We start from the raw sequence: 20,457 nt of genomic DNA, 5'->3' as shown, positions 1-20,457 counted from the left end.
CTAAAGGTTGTTTTACTACGTTTGGTAGAATGAATTTTAAAAATATAGCTCATGGTTTTTGTGTGCCACCCCAAGATTTAATGTGGCCCCCCACTGGCCACCCCCATGAAAAATTTCTGGAGGCGCCACTGCTCAAGCACCCCCAGGGCTCCACGTGTGCATGTGCGTATTCTGCAGTGATCATGCACAGTCACTAGAGGGCAATGAGCTCAAAGGTTCCAGATTCCCGTGGTGGTTGGTCTTCTTGTAGCTTGCCATACCAGCAGAAGGTCATTGTCACTGGCCATCCTAAAAAATCCTATCAGCTGCTACAGTATTTAGATCCCATATAAAGAAATAAAAGGATGATGAGGAGAGTCAGAAGAGCTACAAAGTTGTAGATGTTTTACTTTGAAAAGGGGGAGAGGGAAACTATTTTTTGGGTGTCAAAATATGTTATAAAGACAGTAAAAGCAGAGAAAAAATGCATTAAAAATGCAAAAGGAATCAGAACATCTTAAAATCTTTCTGCTTGTTTTTCCTTGTTGATTCCTTATTCATACAGTATCCTTTTGACCCTTAGCAGTGATTTAGATAAGAGGAGCTTAAGATAACAGAGTGATGTGGAAACCACAGCAGTTTCGTCCAATAAAAGGGCTTCTGCTAAACCAAAAATAACGTATTCTGATTAATTATGTATCCAAACTTTTATTGCACTTAAATTAAGACATATTTACATGCTATGTCTGTACCAAATAAATGAGATGTCTCACTGTGGTCTGTGGAGGAGAACAGGCCACAATGACAGCAGCAAAAAAGATAGTCAGAGCAAAGACCACAAGGTAAACATTGCACACTGTCTCAAGACATTTTGGTCAAGCTGTATGGTATTGCTGCTGAATGTTGTGGTGTATTGTTCTCTTTTTTAAGACCAATGTTGTCTGCAAGATATTACTTAACAGACCAAAAACAATGTTGGGTCAAGATAGGTTTATAAAAGATGTAAAAACAAAAGGAATAACCTTTAAGACTTACTCAGGTATGAATACAAAGAAATGCAAGTTTTCAATTTGGTTTTAGTTTTGTGCAAAGTCAGGTGAGGTTGCTGGAGCCTATCCCAGCTGCCTTTGGGTGAAGCTGTGGACAGTAAGATCTCCGAGAATGGAAGCCTTTGTTGCTGAATGTTCTTTAAAATTTTTAATTCTTATAAACTTGAAATACAAGGCCTTCAAGCTGTGGAATGCGTTGTCATCATCTCATTAATGTTTGGAAATAAAAAGATAGCAAGTCCAACAATAATTATCGATTTTGTTGGGTAGCAAGTCCAACAAGTTCGATGATTATTGCATCTGCTGATCACAGTAATCCTGTTGTAAATGCTGTATGGTGATAAGATCAAAGACGCACTGATTTATGCTGAGGCTACAATAAAAGACAATGTTCCTGTGTCATGAGGGGTGCAGGGTTCATTTCACTGTCATCGTGACACCAGGGCACCAAAAGAAGTTTTCCAGCATTTTCTAAAGTGGCTGTTCGTCTGTGGTTCTGTCTCTGCCGGAGCTGGATGTGTCCTTATTTTCAAAATCTCCAGTGCATGCTGGGAGAGGTGCTTGGAGCAGGAGCGGAAATCCGTGCTGCGTCAGAAACGCATCTATGTGAGGGAAGAGGGAGGATAGCGGGCACTCTGAAGATATGTATTTGGCTAACACTTGCAGCTGTTCTGGCTGCAGGTTGGCCTCACTGCAGACCCTTTGACACAAGGCAGAGACGCTGTGACATGTTCTCAGCTTCATCTGGCCCAGTTGGCTCCTCTCCACAATCAGTTTCTCCCTCTCTGTCTTCTGCAACGCAAACAGAACACCCAGCATCAATAATTAATTAAATGGGCAAAACAATTATAATAAAAAGCTTAGTAATAATAAGTCTTACAAGTTTGTTGATTTCACACTGCAGATTGTAAATGCAGTCTAGTTTTCTTTTGCGACAGCGCTGTGCTGCAAGGCGATTTTTGCTGCGTCTTCTCATGTCGTGAACAAAATCAAGCTGTTCCTTTGTGAAGTCATACTGCTTCAACAGTTGCTGGAAGTCATTCCGGCTTAGATTTATTATCCTGTCAACAGGGAATGGCAACTGAACCTAAGAAAACCCCAGACACAAAAATAACATTAACCAGTGAGAAACAAAATAACAGTAATTGAAAATCTTGACACTAGCACAACTACTGGTGACATTGTTTGACATTTGCCCCCCCACCCCCCAATTTTAAATAGCTTCCAAGTCCCACTCTGATCATCTTGTCACCTACAATAAAAGCGTTCCCAGTGGTCTTTTAATTATAATTGGGATGATTATAGCCAAAATCCAGAAACTCTGTATTGTATTCTAGAGCTCGGTTTCTGCAGAGCGGAAGGAGTTCATCAGAAATAAGTTATGGGGGGGACCGTTGGCATTGTATAAGCCTGCCCACACATCTCGTCAGCTCTTTGTTTACACTTTCTCCTGGTAGCTTACAGCCCCATAACCCCAAACTAACTTTACTGGTGCAACAGAAATGGCAAGCAAAATTGGAGCCATCCAGACGTACAGTTTTGAGCCAGATACCAGCTCTGAAAAGGAAAACAAAGATGTCCGTGGCTCTAGTCGTCTACAAGTGTAAGCATCAGAATGGAGTGCAGCAGGGAGCTTCTACAAGCTTTTTACAACTACATTTTTTCATCAGCTCGTGAATCACAATGACTTGAACAAAGAAAACCTAACAAATGCTATTTTAAGCTTGATTTTAATCGTATATGTCCATCAGAAAAATGCCACAAGAACATGTTAAAAACACTTTTGATTTTCTTATTAGAGTGGGTCTTTAAAAAGGAAAAATATAGATTTTAATTTCTAACAAATATTGTTTTTTGGCAAAAGTGTTTTTTTCTTTTTTGTGGGATGGAGAACAAGGAAACACAAAAAAAAATCCAAGTAGCTTTAGAGTTCAAAGCCTTTTGAGTTCTTGAATGATATTGTGAGTTTGATCGACAAAGATCCAACTTATTGGGAAACATTTGGAGCTAAAAATGAGCAACAAAGCAATATCAAGCTCAATTAAAGAAGGATAGTGAGTTCCAACAAGTCGCTGCACGTTGACACAAACATGCCACAGTAAAACAGGCTTGTCTGGTCTTTTCATAACTCCTAGATGTAAGAAATGGGATCACTGTCAATGCATAATTTCCAGAAAATTCCTTGGGAAACAGTAATGCTTTGATATATAATATGGAATTTTATGCAATATCTTTTTCATGTGAGAAAGACAAATTCAGTCTAAATGCATAGTTGTTTTTTTTAGCTTTTGGCCTTGTTGGTTAATATTAACTGCAACAATGTGACAGGAAAGATTCCCTGTCTTGTTTACTACAGGAGCATATTTTATTTGTAAAACCTACATATATTTAATCAGAATTTACAATGGTAATTAGTTTGTATTATAACTCTATCTTATAATCTGAAGAATAATCCTGGACAAACATTATAGATTCTTGAATCCTGTGCTTTGACCAATACTTTTTATTGAGCTGAGCTGTGAATTTTTGTTGAAATGGACTATGAACCGATGAGCAGGACTCATAACAACGGTCCAGGACATATATATACGTATATAATCAACTGTTCAGGGTCAATAATTGACTTCTCAGCCTGGTGGATCTAGTTTCAAGACTCATTTGTTTTTCAAAATATGTCCTTAAAAATGAAAACTATAAGGAAGTAAAGTTTTTTTCCTGCTGCATTTTTTTTTTTTGTAAATTCTGGTGAACAAAACTTCACAACTGCAGGGCAGACATCAAATCAGAAAAACTGCTTTATAGTTTTTGTCCTCACCTGCCTGGCTCTTTCCCTTGTGGAGGACTCGCTGTCTCCCTCTGTTTCTGTCTCTGAGAATCCATCCTCCCCAGAGTTCACAGGTGACCCACATGACTGAGAGGTCCCCTCACACTCCGACATTCCTGCCTGACTATATGAATATTCCACTTTTTCCAGATCACCGTAGAAAAGACAGCTGGGATTGCTCCGACCTTTTGGCCCCTCTGAAGATGAGCTTTGTGCCCACCTGTCACTTGTTTCGGTTGAGAGTCTACCTGGAGGGAAGTTTGGATCAAAGGGAAATGTATCTGACCCCTGCTGCATGTCAAGTGGGCCAGTCACTTCCATCTCCATGGTGCTCCTTTCTCCAAGATTGTCTGCATGAACACTTTCTCTTTCTCCAACTTGACAGCAACCACTTTCTCCCCTCTGCTTATCTACCAAATGTATATTGTGAAGAACCGAGCCTGGCTCTGATGCGCAAGCAGCACTATTGGGCTGGTGATCTGTAATGCCAGCTACAAACATCTGGTGCTCTCGGGAACAGGTGATTTGAGGGTCATTGAAAGTTCCCAAAGAGCAATGTGACAGCATTTTGTCTGTCTTCAGGGAGTTAGCACGGCATGTGTCAGGTGAGCTGGTGTGTTCCATCACCTCCTCCATGTCCTTCACCACCACACAAAGCTCATCTTTCTTTTTAGATCTACACTTCTCAGAGTCAACTTCCACTTTGTCCATGTGGTTTTCACGCCTGTCATGTGTTTGAGTTCTCAGTGGCTCACCAGACTGACCTTTGCTTTCTCTGTTAGAGGTTGAATTTCCTGGGAATTGAAGCACGTGTTCCTTATTGCTGTTTTCAGAGCTGGGGCTTGGAGAGCAGGGAAGGATGCAGTCATTGCAGATCTTCTTTTCAGGAGCACACGCCTCTTTTCCACAAGCAAGCTGGAACTTCCGGTACTTTGGACACTGGATTAAACTGTCAGTCCCTGCTTCAACCCCCAGTGCAGGGATGTCTTTCATTTTTGGACTTTCCATCATGTTGTTCTCTGGTTTGTTACAGTCCAGACTCACTTCCTGCTGAGATGATGAGTCAGCAACTGGTTTTACTTCTTTGTCACAGAAAGACGGATTGTCAGAGTCTGTGCCGAATTCTTCCTTTGACACCTGCTTTTTGTGATTTTTTTCACAACACATTTTTTTTACATGTGGAGAGGAGCTTTTGCTTTTGGAGAAAAACTTTGGAAGGAGGAAATCAAAACAAGCCTCATCTAGATCCCTGAAGCCAAGTATGGAGGCTGCGTTTCGTATTTGTAAGACGTTCTCTTTCACAAAGTGCAGTTTGGATGTGTAGGCAAACTTTAGCAGAGCTTCAAAGCCCTCAACCGTCACCTGTAAAGGACAGAAGAAATCTTTCATGTTCCTAGAAAATGCATATTTCTTGTCATTTTGACCCATTCAATTAATAAATTAGTATACACGTGAATATTATTCTTAATAGACATATTTCTATTTTACAAAACTGTTGATATATAAGTCAAAAGTTAAAAAAAAACTATATATATATTTACATATATATTCATTTAAAGCTTAATGCAACAAATATTTAAGGAGAAAACCATTTTCTCAGCATTTTCACATGAATGTGGCAGAAAAGTGATATATTTTTGTAGCACTTTGGGGTGATGTCTCACCTCTGGTGGCAGAGTGACAACTGCTCCATGCTGCATGAGGGAAGAGATCCTCAGCGAGAAGTACTCACTGCAAGAAGTGAGTACGGAGCGATGGGCCCTGAAACTTTGACCCTCCACCATCACCGTAACATCACATAACGTGTCCCGGCAGCGCTGCTCATCTAGGCGGTGCAACACATGGCTGGAATGCACTGTCGACTCAAAAGTAAACACAGACGACCGCGAGGTAGACATGGCCATCTGGGACATCTGTTTGTACACATAGCACACACACCGTTTAAACACCTAAGGTCAAAATTTCCCTTTATGACAATAGTCAGACTTTCAGGTAACAATAAGCTTACCTTTCAGTGCAGACTTCATTCAAGCCTCTTCTAGTAATAAAGGAACCTCCCTTGTACACTTGGATGTTGCTAGATGGAATGTTGTTCCACCAGGCTGTTTCTCAGAAAGTCTTATCTCAAACTGCCTTCTAACTAAAAGCTGCGCTTGACTCAGTCATATGGCCTGTGTGTGAGTACGTGAGAGGGAGGGGGGGGGGAGTTTGAGGGAGAGCCTGTTTGTGTGTGTACGTGTGTGCGTGTTGCAACACACATGGGTGTAACAAAGCAGAGCTGACTCATGAGCTCCTGCTGATAAAGGATGAGCAAGCAGTTTTCCCTTCCTTCCAATCCCACCCTTGGATCTGTCTGGTAAACGAGAAAACTATTCCCAGAAAGGAATTTTTTTTGCTAATCCAAACCCCCAAATGCAGGAATCAAGACAAGGAATGTAAAGTTGTGTTTACATGAATGCATTGCTTGTTATTGATAATTTATTCTGTGTAAAACTAAAAAGGACAAGTTCTAGAAAGAAAGAAAAACAAATATTTTTTTACAGGTTTCCAGAAACAGGGGGACGTTATGATAATCAAAAGGTTAATATTTTGCAGAAATGTGTTGGCTCATGTCTTGTTTTTTTGCTTCAGCTAGCAAATCATTAAAGGAACTTGGTGCAAAAAACATATCATGGGTGTCTGCAAGCAAAAACATGGAGGAATTGTCCAAAAAGCAGAGAAAGACTGCACTCAAAAGCTCAGATTAACATTTTGATATTTTATCAATTGGATGTGTTGAGAAAACACACATATATATACCAATACGACACTGTACGAGTCTCTAGCTGACTAAAGCTTCACTTCACTAAAATGCAGCTGCCACAATCACATGATATGAAAGAAGAAGGAAGTCAGCCACAGGCAAACTGACCAATCAGGTCAGTGTTTTATGATTCCAAAATGAACTAATCTCGTCATTAACAAAAGAAAAAAAACATAACTTCCTTTTTCTTTGTAATATAGTTAACAACGGCATCAACAGAGAGAAATGAAACTAAGGAACTGATGCTGGTGTAAATAAAATGCTTTTATTTTAAGATTTCCAACAGAAAAGCAACTGTTTTTTTTTAATTCCTCTTCTTTAGATTCATACTACCACTCAAAAAATATACATCTTGTTCAGTGCTGTATTTTTGGGCATATATATTGAAATAAGCAACCAAATGTTTTTTTTACTCATCTTTTTGACTGGAAAGAGGTTTAGATCAGAACATTTGGACCACATCTCCCCACCTCTGGTTTCACAAGAGTTTCCACAAAACCTGAAACAGATTTAAGAACTGACAACTTTTTGTTAACTTGCGTAACTGCTGGTCCTTATTCTGGAAGACCGAATGCTGTACATCCAAAACAGTACCTAGTTGCACTGTGTCAACAGGTGGTAGAACAATCATAACAACCGAAAACTGATGATAAGTGTACGTCTGTGGTTTGAACAAGTGACTCAGACTCAAATAAAAGCCAGCTTCAGTGTTTCTGTGTAATTAGCTGATTCATACATTGTGTAAAGCGGGTTTTAGTGGAACTTTTATTTCTGGTTGCAGGCCTGATGTCAGCCGGATGTTTGGTGGTCTCAGGTGCTGTGCGGTCAGAGGTCACGAGGGGTCTTGCCTCATACGACCGGTAAGGCATAGCCTCTCCAGCTGTTGAGTGCACTCTTTATGGACAGTCACCAAGGTGTGGTTCTCCTCTGTGAGACGCCGAAACTCCTCTTCCAAACGTGCAATCTCGACGGCCACCTTCTCATCCTCCACTAGCTCCGCCAACAGCTTTTGTCTACAAGAACAAGCAAAGGGAAAAAAAAAGGATTTGAAGGGATTTAAGGAGGCCCGGGTCTGGTTCTCCCTGTGCTAGTCTCCAGCCCAGATAGAATACAGGGTTCTGTCAGAAAGGACATCCGGCGTTGAATTCTCTGCCAAACCATTTGTATGAATCAATGAAAGCTGCTTCACTGTGGCGACCCCTGAAGGGATATGCTAAAAGGTGTACAACAACAACAACATTTGCATTTATTCCAGAGAAAAACCCATTCAGCTATCTGTGAAAACATCCAGTGCGATTTAACTACTTGAGTGATTCCAATTGTGTGAGTCAGATATGACATGATCATCATTCCACCCATAGGTCTGGGGCTCCAAACAAGACTTGATGGGGTGGGGTTTTCCTGATCACGAGAACAGTGAGAAATCAGCCTAAAACACAGCAGGAGTTGGTTGATGATGTCAAAGCAGCTGGAACCACAGTCACCAAGAAAACCACAGTAATACTTTGCACCGCAATGATTTAACATCTTGTAAAGTCCCCCTGCTAAAGAAGGCACATGTGCAGGCCTGCCTCAACTTTGCAAATGAACACCTTCATGAGTTAAAGAGTGATTGGGAGAAGGAGCTATGGTCAGATCAGACCTACATGGAGCTCTTTGGCTTCAACTCAACCCGCCGTGTTTAGAGGAAGAGAAATGCTGATGGTGTTCAATTATGTTGCAAGAACACCAACCCCCACGGTCAAGCACGGAAGTGAAAACATCATGCCTGGGGGGGGGGGGTTGCATAATGCTACTTCACCGTGTGGATGGGAGGATGGGCAGAGCCATGTACCATCAAGTCCTGAGTAAGAACCTCCTTCCCTCCTTAAGCCAGGAGGCTTAAAACGTGTTGTGGGTTGGTCTTCCAACAGGATAATGACCCAAATTAAACAGCCAAGGCAACCAAGGAATGACTGAAGAAGGAGCATATCAAGGTCATGGAGCGGCCCGGGCAGTCTCCGGACTTCAATCCTATAGAAACTATATAGAGAGAGCTACAGCTCAGAGTTTCCAAGCAACAGCAACCAAATCACTCTTCTTTGCAACTGATTTAGAAATCTTGCAGAGAAGAGTGGACCAGAATTCCTCCTTAAAAGTGCAGAAAACTGGACATCAACCACAAGAACAGTCTGTCCTCTGTTCTGCTAATAAGTGTTTTGCCACAAAGTAAGTAAGTCTTTCTGGCAAGAGGGTTCAAGTACTTATTTCCTTCACTGTACGAGTGTCTAGCTGTTCTGTTTCTGATCCATGAAATGAAAGCAAAACAACCATGAGTGCAACACGAAATTACTCATCATAAGAAAGACTTTCCAGGATTTAAATCAAATATGTGAGCTAATGAAGACCTGAGGGAATTGCAATGTGAGTAGAAAACACAATAATTACAATTTGATTTGTCAAAGTGTGACATGTCATCAGATTATAAAGTGTCTGATTATCTACCCTTATTTTGTGTGCACTTAGTCTTAGTTACATTGACAAAATGCACTATCTGATGTTGTCAATCATCTAGGGTTTAGTTTATCTATGTTTCAGACTCAAAAGGGACCACATGTATTCTTTATTTTGACCTGCTAAACAAAACTTTCAGACCTTTTTTGTTTTTCTACCACTGCTGCCTTTATTTACAACTATCAGTTGGCAGACAAGGCTTAAAATATCCTGTTCCTCTTCCTTGTTTAACTCTCATTTGCATGCATGTGAATGAACAAAGTGGTTTGTGTCAGCGAGTGCATGACAAAAAGCAACCGTGAACTTCGGAAAATCCCTTTCAGTATGTTTAGGTGGAGTTGCCATGGTCACACTTGCAACACTTCATTGAAATATGGGAAGGAACATACCTAAAGCAATGTTTTTCTGTTACCAAAAAGGTAAAAAAAAAATATCAGCTTTATTTAATATAATCATTTCAAAAACAGCTTTTTAAATGTAAGTGAATGTTTTTTTCTTGTTACTGCTGTGTTTTAGTTTTATTAACAGGTTCTGGTTAGAGACTTCCGCGTATCTCACCCTGACTCATCAGACTCCTATCTGGACTCAAGGCCACGCTCATGCCAACACTCTGTCTGCTGTTTTCTATTTAGAACCCGTAGGGTGTTGTGGCTTGTTCGTGTGTGTCTGAGTGAGAGTGCGGGCGTGTGGGTGTTTGCGTTGTGTGTGTAGGAGTAACAGCAAGAGCCTTGAAAATCCAACTGCTAATACTACCCACAGCTGCTTGGGACACCGGGGAGAGTGTGTGTGCCTTGGTGTGTTACAGATAACACAACCTTTTGTACAATTACATCCAGTTAGTCATAATTATTAAAAGATTGGCAGCAAAAATATTTGAAAACAAGATCCAGATTGAAGCGGTGAAAAGCAGTTTACATTTCTTAGACATTTGATCTTTTTTTTTAGTTTAAAACAAATTAAAATGAAACAACATTGTAAAACTATATCATTTCTATGAGTACTATTAACAACTTCACTCAGAATATCATGTGCTTCATGCTTTTTCCAGATAAGTGGTTGGGTGTGCCACCTGGTGGACATAATGAGTTCCTCTTATAAGCCTGTATATGAAAGTTTTTTCACACATACTGTAATTTAAAGTGGTATTCCATTCTAAATTGCAAAATGTATTTTAAATTGCATGATTAAATTTTTAATTCAATTGTCAATTGAGAATTTAATAACCCTTTGAATTATGGCTGGGGGGAAAAAAAACTTCCATTAAAGTTACTTGGCAGCTAGCATTTTTGCAGCTAGCAGGTGTGTTCATAACATTTGACTGTGTGTGTGGACAGGCTCCGCCCTTTTTTTTTTTTTTTTTTTTTTTTTTTTTTTTTACTACATTTGAACCTTACCATAATGATTAACAACCAGTAAACGTGTTGCTTTATGCTGCTTCATGGTCTTACCCCCCTTCCCCTCCTATTATCACCCTCCTACCCCCCCCTCTCTCTAACGTCCCTCTCTCTTCTTCCCCTCTTTCCTTTTCCGTCCGGTCCAACACCAAAGATTTTTCAGACATGATTGAAATTAATAAAGTTTGGCCTCAATTACAAAGGGGTTTATTCAGACATACCTTTGGTTTGTCTGAAGATTAATAACCCCTCTTGTTAAAGTAAAATATGTCCAACACAAGAGGCCCTCAGCTCTCATCTGTCTGCCCAGCTGTTGGACAGGACAAATTAAAAAAAAAAAAAAAAAAAGTTACTTGGCAATTTAAAACGCAACTAATTTTGCTTTTATTCAAAATAAAAAAACGTTTGTATTTAAATTTTTCATATTGACATTTAAATTGAAAAATGCATTTTCAAATTACATAATTAAATAGAAAATTATTTGGCTATTTACAAAATTACTTGAGATTAAGGGGTTAAAAATAAACTTCTATATCTCTAGGAATCTATTTTGAACAATAATTTTTTTGCAATTTTGCTATGAATTTGTACATTTTTACATGGTGTAGGGCAGTGTGGTAGTCAGTTTCTCACTTGCGCTCCTCAAGCACAGCGATCTCATGTTTGACCTGGTGAAACTCCCTCGCCATCCTGCAGTGTTCCTTATACACCTGGACACTCTCCCTCAGAGTCGCACATGGTGGCACTGGCTGCAACATGTTAGCAGAACAGGGTCAAAAGCATGTTGTTGTTTTTTATACTAGCACCAGTGGTTTTTGTAAAATACTAGAATGCATTTGGAAAATTCTGCTGTTTTCAGAATAAAAGCAAAAGCTGTGAAGATGTTTTCTGTTTTAACTTAAGCCATTAGGAGTTACAAGGAAAGAACATTTGTGATACAGGATTTTAGTTAGTGCTAGCTAAATGAACCAAATCCAATTAGGGGCAATTAAAGATTGACACTAAATAATTCACTGTACAATTTAAAAAAAATATTTTCAAAGCAATTCTAATACAGTGTTATAAGATTAACTGAATTTTTACCTTAAATATTTGTAAATTGTAGTTTAACTTGGAATTGCTACAATTTTCTGAATTCTCAGTTTAAAATTGTGATCTATTGGTTGAATGTCATATCTTCTCCCTTCGACTAAAAATAAGATTCACAAGTGTTCAAAATATAGTATTTTAAATGATCTGTTCTAACATTTGATGTAGATTAATTAAATCAGTAATTACAAAAAGTCAATTTATCAAAAAGAGATTTGCAGTTTATTTTCTATTGTTTATTTTATGTTTAAAGGAAAAATAAATGCATTCATTTCAAGAATTTAAAAGAAAAGCATGTTATTATAATTAGATTTAAGAGCAATAAAAATAAATGTGGGTACGGTTGGGGAGAATTGCCCAAAAGAAAAAACTATGATGTGGATGTTTTCTGCCTTTTTTTAAGGACAAACCTAGATGCTATAAGCTTAATCCAAACATTTACTTGTTAAAGTGCCTCATTTTGCAACTGAAAGCTTTTTTTTTTTTTACAAATATCTTATTGTTTCTTGTAATTAATTTAAAACTTCATAAATACAATTTTATAGTTAAAGTGCATTGTATGAGACAGTTTTTACAATAAAAAAAAATGTTAACAGACCGACAATGAGAGATTATTATAAAAAATATGAAATTGTTTTGACTCTATTCTCTTTCTTTTTGTTTTAAAAATTTCTCGTAGACTTTTTCCTTTACTGCTTTTTTAGAAAATACAAACAATGTTTTTACCTGTAAGCGCTGTTCAAGATCAGGAAAGGTCTGGGAAGGATCCTCCACATCTTTAACACCTAAAATACAAAATTACATTGTTTTATTAGTTAAGTTCAGTTGTGAAATCTTAGACTAGATTAAGTTTCTAAATAAATAAAAAACAGTATAAAGTAAGAAAGTACAGTTAAAGCACTTTTTAATTTTTTCTTATTTTTTATTTTTAACCCCAGAATTTTACAACACAAATGTTAAAGCTGTTGGAGAAGAAGAAAAGCCTAAAGATTAATACACTGTAAACAAGCTGCTTTTAAGGAGAAATATCCTAAAAGACATCCAAACAATCAGCAGCAGACTACTACCCAATATTGACAATCTAAAATCTCACATGTGGAAGTTAAAATTCATGACCTGGACTATTTTAGATTGTTAAAGGATAAAAAGGCAACATTCCAACAAGATATATTGATTGTGCGGTAATAAAGCATTTGTGCAAGAATTACATGCATGAAACAGTAATTTGGAGACCATGTTGTGTTTGTTAATTATTATAAAAATTACTATAAAACAAACAGTAATATTCACAGTCAGACAAAGATTACTGTTTGGAAAAAAACTGAGGTACCAAGAAATAACTGTATTATGTTTTTCACCTTTCAAAAACATTATTGAATGAATAAACACATAGCTAAAAAAGTTTTGAAGATTACTTGTTACAAACTGTCCTTTATTATTATTATTATTTGTTCTAAACATAGAAAAACAATGTCTTACCTCCATTGTCATAACTCGTACTGAAAGGCAGCTATTCCTCAGTTTAGGTTTTTGTATTTACTCGCTCATTTTCAGAGTTTGGTGACCATTTATTAAGAAAAAACCCTGATTTATTACTTTTAATGTATGCGTCTCAAAATAGACACTGAAAATGGAGTCTGCACTACCACAAACGTGGCACCTGTCAATTTAATCTCAATCTTAATCTTAATCTCTATCTTCATCACTCAGCAATCCAAACCCAACCCAAAAGAGGACCTACATTTTTAAAAGGTGGGTCATCTGGCAGCTCTGCAGTCTTTGATGTGTCACCCATTACACTAAGGTAATATTAAGTCTGATTTACGACAAAATGACAGCACAACAACATCCAAATCAAATTGCTTTCCTGAAAGTACATCAATGGTCTAAAATAAAGCAAACAAACAAAAAAACTACAAACTGTGCTCAGAGAACGTCACAAGACAGCAACCCAGTGCCATACAGTTTTTCTGAAGCACAGTAATGAGCTGTCAAGTTTGAAGATAAGAGCACAAAGGGTCAAACCCTGTATCAGGCAGAGTGGCTGCCAGGACAGCCAAGAAGAACAAAACAGAAGGATTCAGACAGACAGGTGGCCAGATAGAATCCGGACGGGTTGTCTTCCGGTTCTCAGCTCTTCAAAGTTGTGGAACATGTGGAGAACTCCTATGTGATTGAAGCAGCTCTGCACTTTTGTTCTTCTTTGTTAGTTATTTAAAGCAGAGCGTCTTCTGTCTAGACTGCAGTGGTGTCAAACTCCAGGCCTTTTTCTGGTTTTCCAGAAATCCTGCCTTGTCTGCTGCTGATTACCTGGATCAGGTGTGTTTAGCCAGGAAGGAGCTTCAGCGGCAGGTTGATTGGAAAACATGTAAGACACTGGCCCTCGAGGCCTGGATTCTGACACCCCTGATCTAGAGGGACCCTTGTTAGGAGCTGAGGGCAATTCAAGCAAAAGCCACAAAGCCACTTGAAAACGATCAATCATGAGGTTTTCAAATAGACCGCTAGCGCATTGAGAGGGCTGCTTCTGCAGCAGCCCTTCATATTATCTCCTGAGGGAAAGACAAGGAGGATCAGAGATGGGTGGAGAAGAACTGGAAGTGTTAACTGCTTATAAATATAGGCCAGTGTTCTAAAAGCTGAAGAGTGAATCAGGCAGCCAAACACTGTCAGTATTAGAGGAGAAACCTGACTCTATTGCAAAGCTGCAGCTGCTGTCCCAGTGCCTGACCCTGCTGTAGTAAAACATCCTGACAGGCAGCACCTATACTCTCAGAGGTATGTGAGTCAACAGTCAGAATGTGGCAGTTGTGGAACAGTTACAACACCTGAAGACATTTAACATTTTGCTTTATTCTTGTTTTTTTGGTTGGTTTTTTTCTTGGATGATGAAGTTTGGATTTGGTGAGACAAGTGCACAGCTGTGCATATGCATGTGTTTGCTTTTTACCATGTTGTGATCCCACAGAAATAGCGAGAGCACCTGTTTCCACAGACAGAAGAGCAATCATAGTTGAAGTGAGTGGGAGCAGTGGGGGGTTGTCACACAGGCCAGATTGTAGCTGTTTTGGTTGGAAGAATGTCACACACATGTCCCGCACATACTGGAAGCGCACTGAGAGCGGGCTTTATCTGGTGTTAAATGATCAGATGAGTAATAGGATGGACCAAACTCAAAATAAGTTCTTAGCGTCACTTTTAGATCATTGCAGGAGCACAGGTGTGTGCGCGTGTGTGGTATGTACTGTATGTGTGTAACTGCGGATACCTGATGCATCATCAAGGCTGAAGGCGATTCTAACTTCAGATTTATCGGGAGACACTCTTCTGGTTGAGGTTATCATTTATTCCTTCATGAGGCAACATGAACAAAAAACAAAGCTGTTAACATATTCCAACATTTAATATTCATATACATATATAATCTAATATTTTAGCTGTATATGCAAGCAATGTTGCTTCCTGCTTTTCACTCTGCAAACTTTTGCAATCAAATCTGCAAATCTGATTAAAAATTTAAAACCTTAATTTTAGACAATTAAGATATTTTACCAGGTTTTAAGTTGTCTCTACACCTTTTCAGAAATGAGGAATTTATGCTAAAATGAGTTAGCCTTTGCTCCATTCTCTTGACAATACAAAATTTTGATGTTAGACTCAAAAAACCTCAAATTTCTCAGTAATTTTTGGTTCAATTTTCAGAATGGTATTGTAACCCTTGTGCTATCCTAGGCACTTTAACATTGGGAGTTGGGTCATCTAGACCCACTAGACAGTGCTCTGAACCTTTTTTCTTCAATGATTTGTGATCTTCACTGGTGTCCATGGATTACATGAAATCTTTCCACCTTTATCCACCTTTGTCATGGTAGGAATAACACGTGAATGTAAGGGTGGGGTCATCTAAGACAGTGTTTTTCAACCAGTGTGCCGCGGCACACTAGTGTGCCGTGGGAGATGGTCAAGTGTGCCGTGGAAAATTGCCCTCATTAACTGATCTAAAAACATTTCCCATCTCCAGGATTTCAGCTCTCTGTTCATCCAAACAGGCCCTGATAAAACACTGAGGAGTTAGGAATATAAAAGATCGTAAAATACTTTTTCTTTGGGTTTATTTTATTTTATTAAAGACATTTTGATAAGAATGACCGTACCGCGATTCAGCTGCAGCTCCGGCTGTATTTGGGAAAAGTCCCGTCCCTTTGACTGTCTCCACCAATCATTCTTGAGGGGCTTAATCACGTCATCAGTCTGACCAATCAGAAGTGGTTAAAGTCTTCACTTCCATGTCCCGATTTAGCTCGTAAAGTCGCTCAGTTCTAACAAAAATACCAGCTAAAGCTCGTCTTTTGCGCTGCAGCTTTCCACAGAATCCGGTATCAGACTGTGGAACAAGTGAACAAAACAATGAAGCTCCGAAAACCGATCTCCGGCCGTTTTATGCACTACATCTCCCATGATGCATTGGGTTGTGAGAGTGACAGGGCACAAGGAGATCTGTCGTTAGACGTCTTGAAACCAACGAACACACATCAAACTATTTTTAAATCTTCTAACTTAACTTTTATTGCATGTTTAGAAAAAAACAGCTGCAGTTTCCAGCTTTTTCTGCAACAATTATCTCAAAAATGCATGTGAGATTGTGGAGGGGCTGTAGATCAATACAGACTATGAGTTTATCCTTCTTTTTTTTAATTTTTGGATGCTGGTGTGCCGCGGGATTTTTTTTAAGGTTAAAGTGTGCCGTGGCTCAGAAAAGGTTGAAAAACACTGATCTAAGATATCACAAGGGATTCAGTTCAATGACTGTTTATGAGTTAGACTGGTATTCATTGTCAATATCTTTTGGAAACAAAAATTTAAATTTATGCTCTAAGAATGGATCTTATGAGGATTTATTAAGATCATCCAACTTGTATTAAGATTGTGTTGTTGTTTTTTTATTTGAGTGATTTCCACTTATTACACTAGTTTTTTGACACTGTCATCAAATGGAACTACAATTAGGTACATAGAAATGAAAAAAAAAAATACAAACCAGTTGCTCAGAACTGGCAAAAAACAAATTACTGGATTGGATGAAAAAAATGTTTATTTGATTCTAACTGTAGCTTTTTTAGCTTTTCATTTTATTTTTGGAATTCTTGTGTGGAACTCCATGTTATAGATTTTGGTATCTTATAATAAGATTTCTTGATAAAACAAATTACGTGCTGCATATTTAATTTTACTACTTTTTAGTGATTTTCTTCATAAGATTAGTATTTATTTCCTATTTTTAGGCTACACCTTTTGCATTTTAACCCTTGTCCTATCTTATGACCCCACCCTTACATTGACGTGTTCTCCCTACCATGACACAGGTGGATAAAGGTGGAAAGATTTCATGTAATCCATGGACACCAGTGAAGATCACAAATCATTAAAAAAAAAGGTTCAGCGCACTGTCTAGTGGGTCTAGATGACCCAACTCCCAATGTTAAAGTGCCTAGGATAGCACAAGGGTTAAAAGAAAAAGTTATTTTTTCCTTGAGTGTGTTTTAATGTGATGTTTATCCAGCCGTGTAACTTTTACACAGAGACTACATGCTGAACTCAGCAGGTGTTTGGTTTGAATGAAAGCATCAGACTCTCTGATAAAGCATGTGATGAAACCACCCGTTTGGAGTCTTATAAATACACGCACTGCAGTCACCAGTTTCATCATGCACCGAAAGCTGCAGTGGGATTAAATAATTAGAGAGCTTTGACAGACTGGTTTTGAGGCCTGGGCTTTGCATGCTCTCCTTTACTCAAGGTACAAGCTTTTTATATCAGGGCATTTGCCTGATTTAACCCTTAAAAGACTCTCCTACCACTACCTCAATGACCTTGTGCACTTGAGCTGTTAATTGTAAGCTCATGAGGTGCAATAAAACGCTAATACTTTTCAGGAAATCAAAAGCAATTTACAAAAATATAATATTATAATAAAAAGCCATACTAGCATGTAGAGAACTGTCAAAAGCCAATAGGTCACAGTTACCTGAAGCAGCACCAACTGGAACTGGAGACAGAATTTTCCGTATAGTAAGGATTCACTTCCCGCAAAAAAGCTTTTGCCTTCAGACCTGGCTGATTCCCGTCAGAGCTCGGTTGACATCTCTAAAACAGTGTGGTCAGAGCCAGCAGAGATGGAGTTGACCTGCCAGCTTCTTGTCTTTTAGATGATGTAGTTAATTTTTAATTCACTGAAGGAAAAAAAAATCTACATTTAAATCAAGTCGTTTGGAGACATCCACTTCACTGGTAATGAAAAACCCCTGCAGCTCAGGTTTGCGGGGGCTCGCATGCACGGTTCCACAGACTGCAGCCACGCGTCGAGGAGTAACATAGAGGCTGGCTGGCAGAAGAGGAATGCCGTCTGCTGGCCCCCTGTGGTAGTCCGGGGCCAATTAAACATCTCAGATGACATGACTTTAGCCCGCAAAAATGCCCATAGCTCCAACACTGTTTTGAGTGACATGGCGTGGATGGTCATTGGCTTTGCAATAGCTGTGCAATGATGCAGCAGCTCAGAAAGAGCTTTGCATGTTTGCTCTGGGGAAGGAAAAGTGAGACCTTTTTGACCCTTTATGCAAAAAAAGCACAACCTTTTTAATGCCTCATTGCATGTGGGTGAGACGTATGTGGAAGCCCGTGGAGGTAACATGGAAACAATGCCAGAGGATTTAAGGGATGTATCCTGCTTTCAGGCCCTTTGTGTATTGTGCTGCAAAGACCAGCATATATTCATAGAAAAATCTTGACTATATGTTAGGATTTGCATATTGTTGATGTTCTAAACACTACAAAACAGGTATAGTAGTCTCGGATTTCTCTGTAAAACTGTACAATCCTGCTTATTAATAAATATGATTCAGTCAACTTAAACCAATAAATCACGAGGACATCCCTGCATGTAACCCATTGTCAAATCCATAAAATTAAGACCGGGAGCTCTAGATTTGGGATTACAGCCTTGTGAACTGACAGGTGGGGCATGTCTTATTTAAACCACTGACATAAGTGACCCAGTCTTCTCCAAGTGTGCCAATGAGGTGACATCAAACCAGTATCTAAAAAGCTCCCTAAAGCCTCCTGTATTTACAAAGATCTCCTGTTTCTCCAAAATACACCAGTCCTTTTAGTCAACATGGAGAGAGACTTTCATTTTAATCAAGTGACATTTTTGCTAGAGCTGGTCTGCTGATTTGCTTTAGTTTGAAAGGAGACTGCTAATGAAATTCTAGACCTACTGTAGTTATGACAGCAAACTCTTTCGTGTTGTAGAAAAAATCGTGCTATTTTATAGACATTTAATGGTATCTTATTATGAATTATTCCAATTGGCTTGTCATGAAAAAGGATTTAAATGTCGGCCCAAAGAATTATACGCAAATGATATGCGATCAAATCATGTCTAAGAAAATGATAATGGATATTTCCTGCATAATTTGAAGGATTTTAGTGATTTCGTTAAAAATTTACATGTGAAAGAAAAGTATGAGACAACCCAGAGACGAGACCCGGGCGCAGAGCAGCAGTTTAAAACGCTCCTCTGAGCCTCCCTTAGGGTTAGTGCTAGTGCAAAACCCATGCAGGGAAAGTCAAGCAGGTCCTAGCTCTAGCTTATGTGCTGAAAGACAAGTGAAAGGAGCGCGTGACAGAAACCTTAAAGTGACAGACAGCAGTACCCACAAGCAGAATTATGATGTCATTAAATGCGGTTTATTAAACATTCGATCCATTTCCTCTAAGTCCCTCTTATTCAATGAGTCTATCAATGATAACAACCTTAGTCTTCTAGCCATAACAGAAACTTGGCTCCAACAGGATGAATATGTTATACTGAATGAAGCAACCCCCCCACCACCACCACTTATGCTAACTATCAGAAATCCAGGATTTCAGGGAAAGTAGGTGCTTTATAATAATAATGGATTAGATATATCTGCGCTTTTCAAGACACTCAAAGCGCCTACAGTGTGTCCATTTTTCATTCACTCCTAATTCATACTTGGTGATGTAAACCACTGATGTAGGCACAGCTGCCCTGGGGCAGATTGACAGAGGTGTGGCTGCCAGTTCGCGCCTGCGGTCCCTCTAACCATCACTGGGACATTCATACACATTCACACACCAGTGGAGCCACACTGGAGGCAAGGAGGGTGAAGTGTCTTGCCCAAGGACGCAACGACAGTTGGCTGGGGGGAGCGGGGATCAAACCGCCGACCATTCGATCTTTGAACGACCTGCTCAACCGCCTGAGCCACTGTCGCCCAGTTTGGCAGTAATATCACAGTCTAGCTTACTTCTCAGCCCTAAAGTTAAAAATGTTTATAACTCATTTGAAAGCATCATATTGTCTATAAATCACCAAAACAGGAAGACTTGAAAACCTGTTTTATTCATGAATATTTATCCCCCCCCCCCGGCGATAGTTTTCCAACATCCTATCAACTATTGTTTTAGATTCTGATCAAATTACAATATTAGGGGATTTCAATATTCATGTTGATGACCCCAGTGACTGTTTAGGAAATGCTTTTGCAGCTTTCTTAGATGATGTTGGTTTCACCCAAAATGTAAATGAACCCACTCACTGTCACAAGCACATTCTGGACCTTGTTTTAACCCATGGTATAGAGATTGGCCAGCTGAGTGTCCTTCCTCATAACCCCATAATTTCTGATCACTTTCTGATTACCTTCCAGTTTACATTAGAACATGCTACTGCCCCAGTGAATAAGAAACAACTTAGAAAACCTTATCTGACCGTTCTGTGTCTGAGTTTAAACTCACAGT

The 20,457-nt window shown here is 39.0% G+C and overlaps 2 protein-coding genes and 1 long non-coding RNA gene across 3 annotated transcripts; 1 reads left to right on the top strand and 2 right to left on the bottom strand.

Moving 5' to 3' along the window:
• Window positions 1-667: 667 nt before the first annotated feature.
• Window positions 668-6,018, bottom strand: LOC101171022 (transcription regulator protein BACH1). Its single transcript, XM_004076215.4, has 5 exons — window positions 5,861-6,018; window positions 5,517-5,765; window positions 3,844-5,214; window positions 1,909-2,115; window positions 668-1,820 (listed from the first exon to the last, which is right to left on the bottom strand). The coding sequence occupies exons 2-5, from the start codon at window positions 5,763-5,765 to the stop codon at window positions 1,500-1,502; spliced, it is 2,148 nt and encodes a 715-aa protein (XP_004076263.2). The 5' UTR covers window positions 5,861-6,018; the 3' UTR covers window positions 668-1,499.
• Window positions 6,019-6,898: 880 nt separating this feature from the next.
• On the bottom strand, window positions 6,899-18,019 carry map3k7cl (MAP3K7 C-terminal like). Its single transcript, XM_004076214.4, has 5 exons — window positions 17,657-18,019; window positions 14,900-14,981; window positions 12,358-12,416; window positions 11,176-11,291; window positions 6,899-7,668 (listed from the first exon to the last, which is right to left on the bottom strand). Exons 2-5 carry the CDS (start codon window positions 14,973-14,975, stop codon window positions 7,488-7,490), a joined length of 432 nt encoding a protein of 143 aa, XP_004076262.1. The 5' UTR covers window positions 14,976-14,981; window positions 17,657-18,019; the 3' UTR covers window positions 6,899-7,487.
• LOC110016373 lies at window positions 7,775-10,356 on the top strand. Its single transcript, XR_002291657.1, has 2 exons — window positions 7,775-9,567; window positions 9,665-10,356. It is a non-coding gene; the product is annotated as an uncharacterized LOC110016373 (long non-coding RNA).
• Window positions 18,020-20,457: the final 2,438 nt, after the last annotated feature.

Source organism: Oryzias latipes, chromosome 14, assembly GCF_002234675.1.
Source record: "Oryzias latipes chromosome 14, ASM223467v1".
Classification (NCBI taxonomy): Eukaryota; Metazoa; Chordata; class Actinopteri; order Beloniformes; family Adrianichthyidae; genus Oryzias; species Oryzias latipes.
The sequence above is the reverse complement of the archived record's forward strand: the minus strand, read 5'-3'. Positions and strand labels throughout refer to the sequence as shown.

What these genes read in the sequence shown, in the direction of transcription:
- LOC101171022 (XM_004076215.4), bottom strand. Translation starts at nt 5,765, where the DNA reads ATGTCCCAGATGGCCATGTCTACCTCGCGGTCGTCTGTGTTTACTTTT. An exon ending in TTGTCACTCTGCCACCAGAG is followed by an intron (nt 5,215 to 5,516) that starts GTGAGACATCAC and finishes TGTCCTTTACAG; the next exon opens with GTGACGGTTGAGGGCTTTGA. An exon ending in AGTGTGAAATCAACAAACTT is followed by an intron (nt 1,821 to 1,908) that starts GTAAGACTTATT and finishes TTTGCGTTGCAG; the next exon opens with AAGACAGAGAGGGAGAAACT.
- map3k7cl (XM_004076214.4), bottom strand. Translation starts at nt 14,975, where the DNA reads ATGATAACCTCAACCAGAAGAGTGTCTCCCGATAAATCTGAAGTTAGA. An exon ending in CAGCCTTGATGATGCATCAG is followed by an intron (nt 12,417 to 14,899) that starts GTATCCGCAGTT and finishes TTTGTATTTTAG; the next exon opens with GTGTTAAAGATGTGGAGGAT. An exon ending in GCTGTGCTTGAGGAGCGCAA is followed by an intron (nt 7,669 to 11,175) that starts GTGAGAAACTGA and finishes TTGTTCTTGTAG; the next exon opens with ACAAAAGCTGTTGGCGGAGC.